This window comes from Lonchura striata, chromosome Z, assembly GCF_046129695.1.
Source record: "Lonchura striata isolate bLonStr1 chromosome Z, bLonStr1.mat, whole genome shotgun sequence".
Classification (NCBI taxonomy): Eukaryota; Metazoa; Chordata; class Aves; order Passeriformes; family Estrildidae; genus Lonchura; species Lonchura striata.
The window spans coordinates 12,140,501-12,152,607 of record NC_134642.1 but is presented as its reverse complement, the minus strand read 5'-3'; the positions used below and the strand labels follow the sequence as shown (position 1 = coordinate 12,152,607).

Sequence of the window (12,107 nt, the reverse complement as noted above, 5' to 3'; positions counted from 1 at the left end):
GTGTTGACCATTTAAAGATTATTCTTCAGTTTTCAAAATGCAGGGAAAATCTCATCATATGTCCTATTACAAGAAGAGTTTCAAGATTACTGATGGATCCAAGACTATAGCATACTATTTACACAATTAGTAACTCAAAAGCACTTTAAAAAACTAAATTCTATACTCAGCAATATAACCTATTATCATTTGGGCTTAGTGAGTTTGTTTGTTTGGGTTTGGCTGTGGTGTTGTTTTGTTTTACTACAAAATACACTACTCAAAGGGGAAAAAAATACAATTTCTCAATAAGCTGAGATTCAACCTAGTGGACAGTCATGAAAAACCTTCCCAGACCTGAGTTTCAAAATGAAGAGCAAAGTTCAGCAGGAGTAGGTCTGCGTTCAGACCTTTTGAAACATTTCCCACCTGAGTAAACAGACACTGCTGTAGTAAAAGGTAGGTCTATCCCACCTGCAGTCACCCTTCCCTGCTGCACACGCCTGTATTTGCAGTCAGCTAGGTCACAGCACTGACATAGCTCACTGCAAAAACATTGGTGCTGTCACAGGCAAGTGGAAGAAGCAGTGCTTACCTTTTGTGGTTCCCACCATTCAGTGGCAAGATCTGTGAAAATTTAATAATCAGGATGTTCACAAAGAGCACAAACACAAGCATCAACAAAACAGTGCCTGTGAATCATTTGCATGTATGTGGAGGAAGAAGAACCTGAGAGCAGCTATGTATTTCAAGTTCTCCCCTCCCATTACAGAAAATGAGTGATGCAGTCTGCTTAAGTTACCTAACTTGATAATCATAACTAAAAAACATAAATCATGACTAGTTACTGGAAATGTCAATATATGCTTGTATCTGGCAATCCAGCATCATCTATTGCATGTTTAAACAGTATTTTCCTAGACTAATTTTTTAGTGATGACTGGCATTCATCACTACTTGCCACCAAAGAAGTGTATCAGAGTGCAGTCGGTTGCCAGCAGCATGACTGTGATGCAGTTCCAGAAAATCAATATAGTACTGAAACACAGTTCCATTACTTCACCAAATGGAGTAATGCCACTACCAGGACTCTGTAGATAAAACACAGCTCAACACTGCATAGTGCAAGGACCAGGTAGAATAAACTCACAGCTCCCTCTAGCCTCTTCTCCCCTCTAATATTTCTTTCCTGAACACAATACTAATTTTGGTGGATCTCACATGGCTGAGCCTTGGGAAATATAAAAAATTTGAAACAGAATGGAGAAAAGAAGTCTACTATCTAAACTGGATATAAAATGAGATCTTTCATAACGCAGTGCTTTCAACAGCCATTACACCTTACCTTTAAGACTGAATATATCTGAAAAAGCCTTGCAGGATGAACAGAACAAAACCCTGAAGTAGAAAGCATGTTCTTTGAATATATTTTTTACAGAAAGCTTTCACCTAAGTAGGGCTTTTAAATAGGGCATTTAAATACATGTTTCATAGTATCGTTAAAATAGAAGAAAAAAAAAAAAAAGAAGAGGTGGACTCTGGGGTTTTTTCACTTTAAATAATACAGAATGCTCAGCTTCTTTTTTCACTGTCACAGTTAACTGTTACTAACATGATAACCACACACATAGGGAAGCCTGAGAGTCTTCTCCATTGCAAAACTGTCTCAGATGGGAAGTGCACATTGGTAAAATACAGGCACATATACTCAGGGAAGGTCTGTTCCAGACCTAGTTGCAGCCTGCCTGGGTATGAACACACCACACTAGCTTGCTTGCTAAGCACCTCTTAACTTTTAACCTCTGGACTAGCAGAGACCTTGGTCCTTGGTAATTATTTTAGGCCTCAACAGCTTCCAAATTACAGACATCTAACGGAGAAGAAAAACTAAGTTGCAGTCTGGTTGAAGTATCTGCATTGTTTGTATGGTTTGGAATACCTTAGAAAACCATAGCTTCAACTAAAACAATGTCCGAGGCATCTATACTAATGAGAAGCTACCAGTAAATTAGTGTTACATTATATGATAATGCTCTTCTCTGAAGTACACCAGTGCCTAGACAGAGATGTGAAAGGCAATGATTTAAAGAGTGATTAGCTAAGAGCCTTTAATAAAATTATAGTTTTATGACACAATCATAAAGAATAAATGTTTTGCAACAAAAATTCCCATAAAAGTGATACCTAAATTCAACTTAAAACTTTTACCAACTAGCAGGCAGAAATACTCTTCTCAGTTCTAGTTAAGTGTCATTGCCATCGCCGATAAGAAGTGCTGACCTGTTACAGAATTACAAGCCTTTGCAAAATCTCTGTGGCTCCAAGACTGTGTATTTCTTTAGATACTGGCTCAACATCTAGTTGAATCCTGCAAAAATAATGGTAACTGTGGTAGAGCAAACACTGTTTTGGAAAAAGGAAACACAAGAACACATATAACACACACACATCTGATGCCTGCCTTGAGAGTAAAAATAATGAGAATTAATACTGAGAATAAAAATGAGAATAATAATAATCTCAACATGATGAATCAGAATGTTTATTTTCAGAAGTTGGATTTTTCCAAAAAGGGTGGCCTATAAAATCTTAATGTATGGAAGTACCAAAAGAGATCAATTGCAACTTCATTCATAACAAATACCTTCACGAGGTCAGCAATCATCCTCCCATGATGCTCACGACACACATTTATGTTTTATCAGGCCAGAATACCTGGTTCATATTTCTCATGCTTGTTTTGAAGTCATAAAATGACTGTGACAGAATGTAATTCAAGCATGGTAGATATCTACACATATTGTTCTCTGAAAAGTAGTTTATTAACCATTTCAGGCTGACTTACAGGTAGTCTGTTTTGGTATTTCTACATTACTACATCTTAATCAACTTTTGTTATCTGTAGACCTTGATATATTCTCCATTCTGCTACAGAAGACATCATAAACTAATTTGCTGCCATTACTTTTACACAATAAGCATCTCATTTTACCCCTGAGACACCAAGACAGCCAGGAATTGCAGTAACACTGAACTACTGCAAAGAAACTCACCTTCTGCTCTACTATCTGAACTATTCTGTGGAGCACAGCTGATAAAAGTGTTGCTAAAACAAAGTCTAGGGAAAGCTATCATTAAGTCTTGTGCAAGGAAAATAGGTTAAGTAACTTGAATCTGGAAAAATTCAATGATCAATAATACTTCTGGGTTCCAACAGATTTACAGTGTTCATTTCTTGTTACTGAGATACAGAAAGCAAACTGAAACATTTCAAGACTGTAGTTTTTATTAAATGTGTCTTGTTTTTATTAAATGTGTTTTACTAACTGGACGTACTTCAAATAGTATAAGATCTAGGAGTGGATCAGCCAGTTGCAGACTACCAAAAATTAAAATATGTATTTCTAGGCAAGTGAAGCACTAACAAGTATACCCTAAAATACTAATCTTTCTCAATATTCTCCAGCCAGCTTAAGTACTCTAGTACTCTAATTCTGCCATCTTAAACTGACACGTATCACAACTACCTTTATGAGGACAACATATAAATATAGTCCAACAAAACTGAAGATGAAGCCTTTATAAAGACACCTTGATTAACATGACATGACAGAGATGAGCACATCTTCCAGAAGCTTCTACCTTGTAATTCCTTAAAATTCAGCATGAATTATGTGACAAGCAAGTAGCAAATTTAGGTATTTGTCACAGCCATCATGTAAAGGCCATCATCTGAAGTAGTTATGGAGAAGCTATGCATCAATAAATCAGGAATTAATACTAGATATTCTGTTTAATAGGACATCAATTTTTGCATCCCTAACAGATTTCACAGCTGTGCGTCTTCCCCATTGTATCTGTAAAGAAATGTATTCATTCCAGCCTAAACAACAACTGCATCACTGTCTCTACTTCCGCTGCTCACAGATCAAAGTACAAGCAGTAGCAACAAGAAAAATGTAGCAATGTTTCCAACTTGAAACACAATACTTACCTGCTCAATGCATACAACAGCCTAAGTTGCCAATATAAATCCTGACTATGCTTCAGAGCTGTTATTTGAGGATTTTTAATGCAATCAGATTTCTGCTCAAAGAAGACTGTGCAATACTGGCAATGAACATATGAATACATGTTATCAACTAAGATAGAACACAAAACCCATGTTTCTCTATTAAACAATACTATATTGTATGTGGTCAATCCAACAAAAGGTTGTCCACAATGGTTATATGACTCAACAGTAACTATTGATAAGAATTTGTTTTTATGCAACAGGAATGAGGAACTGGAAGAAGTGACAGACTGGCAGAGAGAGAAACAAGAAAGGACATCCTGTGTGTCTGGCCTATATAATCCACAGGGCTCGATACACTTACCTTCTGTGAGACAAAAGACACGCACAGACATACAGGATACAGCAATTAGAAAGTGTCCTGAACTACTCTACGTTTCTCTAGTTTCAAGTTTCCCAAAAAAATGTTTAATAGCAGCACTGGCCCAAAGCCAGTTACTCACCGGTTGGTTTCCACTACACACCCAATGCATAATTACCTGGCTTGCCTGATGGTATTGCACGTGTTGAACAGTCTGAACTACGCCAGCAGAACAGTGAATTCTTCATTATATGTAATTAGACTAAGAAAGCCCCTGCTGCTTTGGTAAGCCAACTTCCCTCCCCCAAGTTTTCTGTGTTCTAACTATTGAAATAGGTGAGCTCTCCACCAGCCAGGTACTACAAGATCAGTTTACAAGCTCACACAGCATACCAGTACTCATTAAATACTGAATATAATACACAGACCATCATGTGACTCAGGTACATTAAATTACCAATGATTTTGCAACTTGCTTCTAGAATGCTCAATTTTTAGACCTTAGTAGAGCATAGGAGCTCTACTAAGGTCTAAAGAGAACTGTTGAATGAAAAGCCCAGTGAATCTTGGTGTAGAAATACTCTGAAATCCATGGGTACCTGCATTTAGAAATTGATTCAAAACAGCTATCAAATCAAGGCCTCTGCTCTGAACAGTAAGAGATGTCTGATACTTAACCATAGTTGCACTAAGTAGGTGCTGGCCCTGGCCAAATTTAGAGAGATTCAGGCTTATCAGTAACACATTCCTACATTTCAGGGTTTGTCCTCCTTGTTAGAAGGTGGTGTGCAAGGGAATTCTATATTGCAATACCCCAAAGCATACTGTATATAATATCTTTGAAATATTTGCTAGCATATTTACTTTAATTTGCCAAGATACTACTCAAGTCATTGTACCAACAACTGTGGTTTTTAAGATTTTTTAGCTCTCTACAGATGGAGATTTGTAGTGTTTATTAAGAAACTATTACACTAAAACACTAGGAGAGCTGGAGTTCTGGAGACAAAATGTTTGCTCCTCTTCAACAGTTCAGTGGATTTGTAATATGATATGCTTAACCCAAATATCTACAAACATTAGTATCCATTTTAAATCAATGAGAATGTTTCCGTTATTTTAATTTTATATAATCCTATGTGTGATTAGCAATTTTAAGTATATATTCCAAAAAATGATTGTATCATTTAGACTTTTGGCAGAAACATCACTTTCTTGGATATGTAGACAGCTGCAAGTCTGGGTTTATTCCGTTTGAATTTTTTTAATGGAAGGGAAGACAACAGAAAAATAAAAACAAGCCTAAGGAGCAAAGAGTCATTCCTTCCCACATCTTGACCTGTGACCCCCCAGTGATAGAGACAAGGATGCAGCTGTTATCACCACACATGCAAGAAAGTTAATAAATTGAAGAATTCAAATGTCCTAAACAGCTTGAAGCGGCATCTCTAACTCCCACAGTAATATGCCAATTTCACATCCAAATTATTAAGTGACCAATATACAAAGGACATGATTTGTAACTTTTGTAGACTGCCTCCACCTTGCAGTTTGCCAGATCATACCAGATTTCTGTTGCTTTGGAACATGGATGAGTTTCCATTCCACTATCAGACAAGCCTGGCAGTCTGGATTATTTTTTCAAATCACTATACAAATTCCTAAGGATATGACTGTGGAAACTTTTCATAGGTATCTAGGTCACATTTTTATCTACTAATTTGTATGAGAACTGACTAATTTTACAGATTTTATTCCTTCTCATTTCCTTAAGATCTCAAGTGGATTCCCTAGTTTACTAGGGAACCTGCTGTAAAGCCGACTTCCTCAGAGCCTTCAATTTATTGAGAAATTCCCATGTAGTTCGATATTCTATGAAGACTCCAGAAGAGTCAACGTTCCCTGTTCTGGAATTTCACCCTAGCGTACTGAGTTTAAAGCACTCGTTCTCAGGACTGAACATCGCCTAATAACCCGGGAAAGGTCCTCACGGTGAGGAACTGGGAGCCGAGACGGCTCTTCCAGAATTCCGATGTGGCTACGGCGGAGACAAACCTCTGCAGCTCGCGGTGCGCCCCTCTCGGATCGCAGGGCTCTCTCTCCCCTCGCCGGGCTGATGCACGGCACCGACTGCAGCAGGATTCCTGCTGCTGGCGCACCCCCGCCAGCGAGACCCCTCGCCTCCGTGCGCATCCAGCAGCGCCCACAGCTCCGCGGGCGGCCGCTCCCACCCCCCGCCCCGGCACCAGCCCGGCGGCCCCCGCGACATCCTTACCCCATGGCGGCCGGCAGCGCCTGGCACCGGTGGTGCCGCGTCCCCGGGGCGCTCCTCGCCGCGCTGGCAGCTCTGCAGCCCCGTGGCGGCGGGGCCGCTGCTCTGAGCTCACCGCAGCTGCCGGGGGCCGAGCAGGGCCGCCCGCGCCCTAGGGAGCGCCCCCCGCGGGCCGGGCTCCCATGGCCACCGGCCCCGCCGGGCGCCCGCAGGCAGCGGCTCCGGGCCCCGGGCGGGCGGCAGCGATGGCTTCGGGGGCGGACGAGTCCCCTCCTGCAGGCGAACGGGGAGGCGCTCGCCTTCTTCGCGAGGGACTGGCGGCGGCTGCGGCGCTTCTCGCCGGGACGTGCGCGGCCGCGGAGGGCTCCGTGTGCCTCAGAGGCGGAGCGGGATGGGGCAGGCGGTGCGCACAGAGCTCCACGCCGACGCTCCCCCTAGCACCGCCGCCAGCAGCGTGGCGGGCACGGATGCATTTTCCCGAGAAGGCAGAGCGAGCCGTGGCACCGGCGCTGGCATCGGACTCCCGGCGAGAGGCCGCTACCGACGACCTGCGGCCGCGCGTCGCCCGCGGGCACCGGGGCACCGCGTTCCCCCGATCCGCCCGCCCGCCCCCGGCTGCGGAGATGCGGGGCACCGCTCCTCCTTCCCGCGGCGGCGGGCCCGCTCCTCGCCGTCACGCCTTCTTCTGCAGCAAGCGGGCGGGCATCGTCCTGGGGCGCGGCGGATCGGTCACTGACAGCGGGCGGCGGGAGGGGCTGCCGCCGTCGAGCCCGCGCTGTTCTGCGGCGGGGCCGCAGGCTGAGCCCCGCCGGTGGGACGGAGGGAGGGAGCGATGGCCGCCTCAGGCGGTGCCTGGCTGCTCCGGCGCCACCGAGCCGCTGCCTGTGCCTGCTCGTATCCCCCGCCTCCGCCTCACACCTCCGCCACCGCCCGCTCGTCCCCTCGCGGCGGGCAGGCGCAGCCGCCGCGCGGAGGGCGCACCTCCGTCCCGCTCCTCCTTCCCGGGGAACGGGAACGCAAGAGAAGGGAAAGCGAGGGACGAGAAGAGCGGAGAGGAGCCGCGCCCTGCCCTACAGCCCCGCGCCGCACGCAGCCAGCGCGCTCCTGCCCGCGGCGGCACCTGCCCGCTCTGCCTCCATCCTCCGCCCGGGGAGCTTTAAATAGAACACGTCACCGCGCTCCCCTACGCACCGACGTCACGCCCCGCTCCCGGCGCTGACGTCACCCGGGTGCGGAGGATGATGTCAGAGCGGTCCACGCCGCCGGAAGCTCTTCTATAATAGGGAACGGCGGCGGGGGGAGAGCGGAGCGGGGAGGGCTCGGGGCGCTGGCGGCGCCGGGCCGCCTCCTCCCGCCCCCGGCCCCTGCGGCGCCGTCTCCACGGCAACGCCGCGCCCAGCGGCTCGCGGGGAGAGCCGGTGTCACGGAGTCACGGGCGAAGGCGGTGCGCAGCCCTCTCCGGAGCGTGGCTGCTGCAACTGCCCGGCCCTCCGCCTTGCCAAAACACAGGCCCGCGTCCCCGTGCTCTGCAGGCACCCTGCAGACACTTAACACAGACAGCGTTGCCGGAAGAACGGGGAAGAAACACGGCAGCCGTTCTAAAATTATCCCCCCAAAAACGTACATTCCCGCACATCCACGCTAGTACTATCGAAAAGAAAGTAAGCTGGACAGGACCTATAATATCTGGCTGAGTTCTTCAGCTGTGCCATGCAAACAGTAAGCTTCTAATCCATCACAGTTGCCCAAGTTCCAGCATCATGTACTATCTTGCAGGGATATACCTCATCTAAAATTCTGCAAATACTTCCATTAACTGCCTGAGATTCCCTCAATTTGTAAACATTAGGTTTAACTACTCCAGTACACTGCCAGTGGCATTGGGATACCCCAGGTGGAACATGCTCCTTGCTAGGAGTATTTTCATGGTATCTCAGTATTTTGATGGTATTTTCTGCTTAAGTGAGGTTGTAGCTACCAGAGGCATATTAAACTACAATGAGCATAAGAGGAAAATATTGATACTATACTATATACCAATCTCCACATAAAAATTGAACAAGCCTAGAATATTACCAGTGTGTGTTACAGAATTGTAAATCATGATAAAACCAAATATGTTAAAGCTGTTGTTTTTAACAAAGAGTTACTTGTCCTCTCATAGAACCTCTATTACCTGTGACCGAGTATATCCTATTAAGAGGCTGGAATAAAAGACAGATAAAGCATTAACCTAACAATCTGATCTTCCTAGAGTCAGGCTGCATATTTCCAAAACTTATTTTAATTTACAGATGCATGCTTTACAGGCTCTTGTTTCAACATTTTGACCTCTAAAAGTAATCAGCTATGGGAAAAGTAAGCATGGTAAATTAAATATCAAGGCAAACCTCCTCCAATCACAAACAGTCATAGGAAACCCAGCATGAATCATTACTAGGGGAGTAGCAGCAAGGCATACTGCCTCACAAGGCAGAAAAGAACAGCTTCCTCAGTTGTCCATTTCTCATTTCCCACACACCACCTCGTAAGCTACTGTAAAGGCACTGAGCTAAAAAAAGTTTAGTCTGAGTGACAACAGTCTAAAGTTTGTTGTGTGCAATGCTCAGAACCTGTATGGTTATGATAAGGCTGCATTACTTCACTGGACTGCAATTGCTCTGGTTGGGCTTCACCTACTACCTCTAAAATATGAAGTTCTATGTATTTTCCACTAAAAATCAAATAGTGTGTGTAAACTTCTATCATAAAAGGGAGGTACTCTGGTGTTGGGGTGGGGAGGGAAGATGGAGATCCACAACTATTCCTTTTTCTATATGATTAGAGTGAAAAAGATCAAAATTAATGCCAACTAGGCAAGCATAATCAATAAGTAGCTTATATGTACGTATTCACTGATGTCAAGTAGTTAGGAGTCTATATTCAGTAGTTAGGAGTCTATATTTTGTTCTTTCAGCTCAAGCTCACACACTAATGCAAACGCCTTAGTATTTCATTATGTTCACAGTATTTTGTTTAGATATCACAAAGATGATTCTATCTGTCTCTGCCTTTCAACTTGTTCATGTATTTGTCGTGCATGAAGTATGCTATTCTACAGCATGGGTACAAACCCAGAAATCCCCAAGAATTAAGATAAAAGAGAAAAATATAAAAATAGACAAATACACACTGAACCCTGGGGTGAAGAATAGTGTGCTCACTTGAGAATCAGAGGTGTGAACAGAATTGTGGACAAAGAAACATGGGATCTCAATAATGTCTTTATTTACTCGTTAAATAAATGGGCTGTATATTTAATGCCCTTTTATAAGTAATAAAATATGAGTACTGGGATGGATAAGATCCTGGGTAGAGGACCAGAACCGTAGAGACAAAGATTTATTTCAAGTAAATCTGATTTTTTTTTCATTCTTAATTCTTCATTTAAACAATTTTTATTTATTATTACATTTAAGTACAGAAATTCCACCTAATTGATTACTTCTCTTCCATATTTATTGTTACATTGCCTCCAGTTCTGACAGGTTTCGCTAAGATTTAAGCTTTGTCTCAATTACACCCTTTTACAGTCTTGATTAGTGTTCAGGTTGGTTTTATCTAGTTAACATTATTTGTCTTGTGGAGGAAAGCCTCTCTTTATACTTGCCAACCTCACTGAAATCCCTTTTCTGTCTTGCCATTCCCCAAATTAATATATGATAGTAATATATGATACAAAAGCATGGTGATCTATGTCAGCTAAGGCAGAACTGTACATACAGATACAAAGTAAGCAAGCAGAGTAATTAATCATAGATATTAACATGAGAAATACACAATCACCTCATCTTGAAGACTGAAGTGACACAAAATAGAGAATTTTAACACTGATGACAAGACTTTTAGCTCTAAGTTAATTGCTTTGGGGTTTTTCCCCTGGTATTTTAGAACACTTCTTTGTCTAGAGAACTTTGATGGAGGCAGTCTTGAGCATTCCTGGAAATCATCAGCAGCTCAGTGGCTGTTCCTTCACAAAAAAACCAGGTAATGCCACAATCAAATAAGAGATGGATGGCTTCAGGCAAGGCAAAGCACAGGGTGGTGCAGGGGAAAGAGTGTTATTTTGCAGAATTGAAGTAGCATACTCCTGGTGTGTATATCGTAGCCAGCTATTGAGCTGCCAAACCCTGTTCTGACACCCTTGCCCAGGATGGCCAACCAGATGGGACAACACCTGTAAACTTGGCAGCAGTTACTGGTATCTCTGAAAGGAATGCTACTTTGAGTCTCTCAGTGGGATACCTGTAGAAGGAAAAAAAAAACCAGATGGCTTTGCTGTCTGAATCTCAAGCCTGCTATGAATCAACATGAGCTGACTGCTCAAAGTCCTGGAAGAGCAGAACATCAAGAAGCACTAGAAAGGTCTGCATTTTGCCTAACGTTGCATGGTACCTGTTTTTTCTCTATGCAAAACCAGATCTGTACCACTTGATTGCACAATGGCTAGGAGCTACCATTCTTATGGAAAAGACAGGGAATCCCATTAAGCAATATTAAGCAGTGAAAATATTTGAATTGCAATTGTTTGTTCAGGTCTAGTTGACAGGCTCAAAACAAAGGAATTCTAGCTGCAGCAAAACCAGAAAGAAACTGTTAAAGAGTTGTTTAGGGAACCTTGGAGCAATTATGTGAGAATAGAAAACTAAAAATTGGCTTGTTTTGTTTCTGAAAGGAAAATCCAATATGACATATTATTATGTTCTCCAAATATTTTGGGTGAGATTACTCTTAGCAAGGGAGAAAAAAGAGCTATTAAGTAGCAAAAGAAAATTAACAAGTGTAAGCTTTCTATAAATGTTTCTTTCTGGTACTCTATGGGTTGTTGCTCCTCAAGAGCAATAAAAGTAGCCTTCCTAAACAAGAATTGGGTGCAAAAGAAGCAATGACTGAAAAGTAATTACAGACAGCAGCCATCTCTGACTCCATCTGGGAAGAGGTAGAGAGGTAACTAAGGACACAGACATCTTTGCTACAGCAGCTCACAGCCTGCAGCCTTTCTCCATGGCTCAGGGCTGGGGTACTACTGCTCCTCTCTTACATCAGCTATTTATTTATGTTTGTTTGTACTGTTTGTTCAATACCAGGTGAGTTTAAATTCTACAATCCCTAAGGAAACCAAGAATGTTTATTCCCGTTGAAGGTGAGGGAGCCAGCACCTCACACTTGCCTCACTTCTGATCCATTGCTGTTCTTTAATGTCTCCTTCCTTCTCCTACTCCTTTATATCTTCTTGTCCTCTTTTCTCCTGTCTAATCACAAATTTCTCTCCCCACACACATGATACTTTCAGTGAGTGGGATCACTTCTCAATCATTTTTCCTTGCAGGATCTGCATTTAATATATAAATGGAGAAAAGAGGGGGGGAGAGTAAATGTCATCCTCTTCCCTGAGCCCAAGGTTTTTGTCTGCATTTTCATCAGTCTAGAATAAACTTCAC

General features: G+C 43.3%; 1 protein-coding gene across 1 annotated transcript in view; it reads right to left on the bottom strand.

The window, feature by feature from the left end:
* The window catches only part of HOMER1 (homer scaffold protein 1), an 88,671-nt gene extending 81,886 nt beyond the window's left edge, over window positions 1-6,785 (bottom strand). Inside the window, exon 1 of the mRNA XM_021531119.3 lies at window positions 6,631-6,785. Coding sequence (XP_021386794.1) covers window positions 6,631-6,635 — 5 coding nt within the window. The 5' untranslated portion in view covers window positions 6,636-6,785. The remainder of the gene's footprint in view (window positions 1-6,630) is intronic.
* Window positions 6,786-12,107: the final 5,322 nt, after the last annotated feature.